This window comes from Temnothorax curvispinosus, unplaced genomic scaffold (assembly GCF_003070985.1).
Source record: "Temnothorax curvispinosus isolate PA1 unplaced genomic scaffold, ASM307098v1 QBEX01013232.1, whole genome shotgun sequence".
In the NCBI taxonomy this organism is placed as follows: Eukaryota; Metazoa; Arthropoda; class Insecta; order Hymenoptera; family Formicidae; genus Temnothorax; species Temnothorax curvispinosus.
In genome coordinates this window covers 1-3,044 of record NW_020223012.1, presented here as the reverse complement: position 1 = coordinate 3,044, position 3,044 = coordinate 1, and the positions used below count along the sequence as shown (strand labels likewise).

Here is a 3,044-nt window from a genome sequence, read left to right as displayed (position 1 = left end):
TGCGTTTTTGTAATTTTCAAGTATTGCATGTAGTTTATTTGTAGCTAATACTGTCATTTCATTTACTGACTCACTAGGAACAAGGAAATCATTTTCATTACATAATTGACGTATCCATTCCCTACCCAATAAAGGTTTTCTATTACCAACTACTATATACATGTTAAGTCGTTTTGCAATATTCTTATATTTAACATTAACTGTAATAAATCCTTTACTACGCAAAATACGACTGCAGTATGAAATTAATTGTAACTGCGTATTATGTATGGTCGCTTCTGGAAAGATACTATGAATAACCTGCTCACTTACGACTGTTACTGCAGCTCCGCTGTCAACCTCGAACTCTAGTGGTTTCCCGTTAATTTCAAAAGTTGTTAAAAATTTTTCCCGGAAATTTACATGCTCCAAGCTCAGAATCTCCTGTAATTGATTTGTCGAGCCCTTCGCAAAACAAACTGTCCGCAGATGCCCCTGCTTCCCACAGCCATGGCAACGAATATCTCGACTGAGCGTGCACTTAGAAGCTAAATGTGCCTTACCACATCTGAAACACTAAATATTAGTTTTTACATCAGACTTATTACTCGAATTAGACGTATTTGCAGTATACTTCCTGGCCCCTGGTTTGAACTGCTTGTCACCTGTATTCTTCCCTGGGGCTTTCTTCCCCGCCTTTAGAAGATCGATACCTGTTGACGTTGAACTGGCGCCCTTCATCTGCCGCGAACTCTTCTCAGATAGTTCCATTGTAATGGCTATTTTTACCGCCTCGTCGAAGTTCAAGTCCTTTTTTTCCAATAAACGAGCTTGAGCCTTCTTATTTAATAGGCCGAATACGAATTGGTTACGTAGCGCCGTCTTGAGATACTCTCCGAATTTGCAGTGGATACTCAGCTTATGGAGAGCTGCCACGAACTGCTGCACTGTTTCTTTTTCTCCTTGCTTCCTCTGGTAGAAACGGTAGTTCTCTGCTATTTCCAGGGGTGCCGGTTCGTAAAATTCCTCGAGTTTCTGTACCAACACATCGTAAGGCTGAACGGATCAATCGGGTCCAATCGATCGCATAGTACATCAAATGCCGAGGCTCCTACGTAATGTAATAAATAGGGAACCCTCGCATTATCCTTGATTCCGAAAATTAAGAAAGCGCCCTGTAAGCGTTGCACCCATCTTTTCCATGTAGAGGACGATGGATCGAAAGCTTCGATCGCGAATGACCCCGGAATTGCTGATTCTTGTGCTGGTTGTAAAGCCATGCTTGCTTTGTAATGGCACCGAGACACTTTTTATTTTAGTCGTACGTACTGTGTAACTGCGAATATTATATTTCGCTTATGTCGTTCTTTCCATAATCCTCGTCGCCAAATTTGTTGTGATTGTACGTAGGCACAACAAAGTAATGAATACTCTTGATTCAGAATATAATTATGCCTTTATTCACGAATAATATAATATGTAATATTATGGATTAGGAATGGTTCTGACTAGCTGCGTGTGTCTCGTGGTTCTGACAAGAGACGATCGTATCCGCTCTTGGCCGGTAGTCGCGGATGCCATTGTATCGATGTCTCGATTTATCGATGTTCGCACGCATTGCTTATCACTATCGATCGCGCGCGAAACTAAAGTCAACTCCACATAACACTTTCGAAAAGTTCTAGAGTTCTTGATAAGTAAAAAATTGCAAAATCTTAGAATTGTTTTAAAAAATCATCAAAAGTTACGCAAATGCCATTCACGGCAGACATTCGAAGTCGAATATTTTCTTAACTAGTGACCGGATCGCTTTTGATCATAGAAATTATTTCAGAACTTTTAAAGTTCTATCTAAAATTCTTACCAGAACACCTAAAACTTTCAAAAAAAATTTTTATGCGGACTTAGTCGAATTTCACGCGTTGCATCCTCGAAATCGAATATCTTCTTAACTAGCCATTAAAAAGTTAATATATTATGTCTTGCTCAATATTTAGAAATTAATTATATCTAAAAATAAAATAATTTTCCTCCGCACGAGCCGAAATAATTAATAAGAAATTTTTTTATTATATGCAAAATAGGCGCCAAGTACACTTTTACAGTACACATTAATGATACGAGATTCACTTACGTGTACAAGTTAAACGCCTATTATTTTCTATTTTGTATACATTGAGTATAATTATATTTTTTTTTATTTGGAGGGGTAAAAGCCATAGTGTCAAATTTTTTAAAATATTGACTTACATTACTATAGCTTTTATCCCTCCATTTAAAGGCGCACATTATGTCATTAGTTGAAGTTCGGTCGAATTTGTTTGGCCGAAACGTTCATTTACTGTAAGTTTTAACACGATATCATGGACACGGTTTGGCATGAAAACGCAAGCATGTGTAACCGCAGAGAGAAAAAAAGGCTTAAAATCTCGAGATTTTCCGTGTACATGTATTTTCACGTAAATTTAACATTGTAATGATTTAACGCATTTTTATCTTTTGATATCTTCTTTCTATATTTGTAAAGGGTGTACAGAAGAATGGTGTACAGATTAAGGGCGTACATTTCCATGATGCGTGAGTAAGAAACTCTGATGCGTAAATAAAGCTCTGGCTTTCGTTTGCGCTTCACAAAACCGAATTTTGTACCCGTACTATTGTTATCTATAATAATTTCTGCGTGGCTAACGTTACTTTGTACTTGTGAATAAATTGCATTTTATTATTTTTTAATTCTAGGCACAGTATAAGTAGATACAGCATGTTCACTCAGGCCAAAACCCGTGAAATGGTTTGCACACTCAACAATATGGCGGTCAATAAGATGAAGAAGGAGAAAAATCGTATGTCTGTTTTTCTCCGTGAGCGATGGAGAAGGACAGACATACGATTTCCACACTCAACATCATGGCGAACTACTTCACTTTAGATCGAAGACGCCGAGACAGAGTAGACTTACTTATCTACTTATCTACTTATACCGTATCTCGTACCCTAGGTATACACGTCTTACACCCAAAAAAAAAGTATTCTATTAACAGAGTGAAATTTCCTGTAATCCCATA

General features: G+C 37.5%; 1 protein-coding gene across 1 annotated transcript in view; it reads right to left on the bottom strand.

The window, feature by feature from the left end:
* Positions 1 to 1,952, bottom strand: part of LOC112463445 — a gene marked incomplete at its 3' end in the record, with an annotated part of 2,461 nt that extends 509 nt beyond the window's left edge. The window contains exons 1-2 of the mRNA XM_025029856.1: positions 614 to 1,952; positions 231 to 547 (exon numbers count right to left, since the gene is read on the bottom strand). Of these exons, the coding sequence (XP_024885624.1) occupies positions 231 to 547; positions 614 to 750 (454 nt within the window). The remainder of the gene's footprint in view (positions 1 to 230; positions 548 to 613) is intronic.
* Positions 1,953 to 3,044: the final 1,092 nt, after the last annotated feature.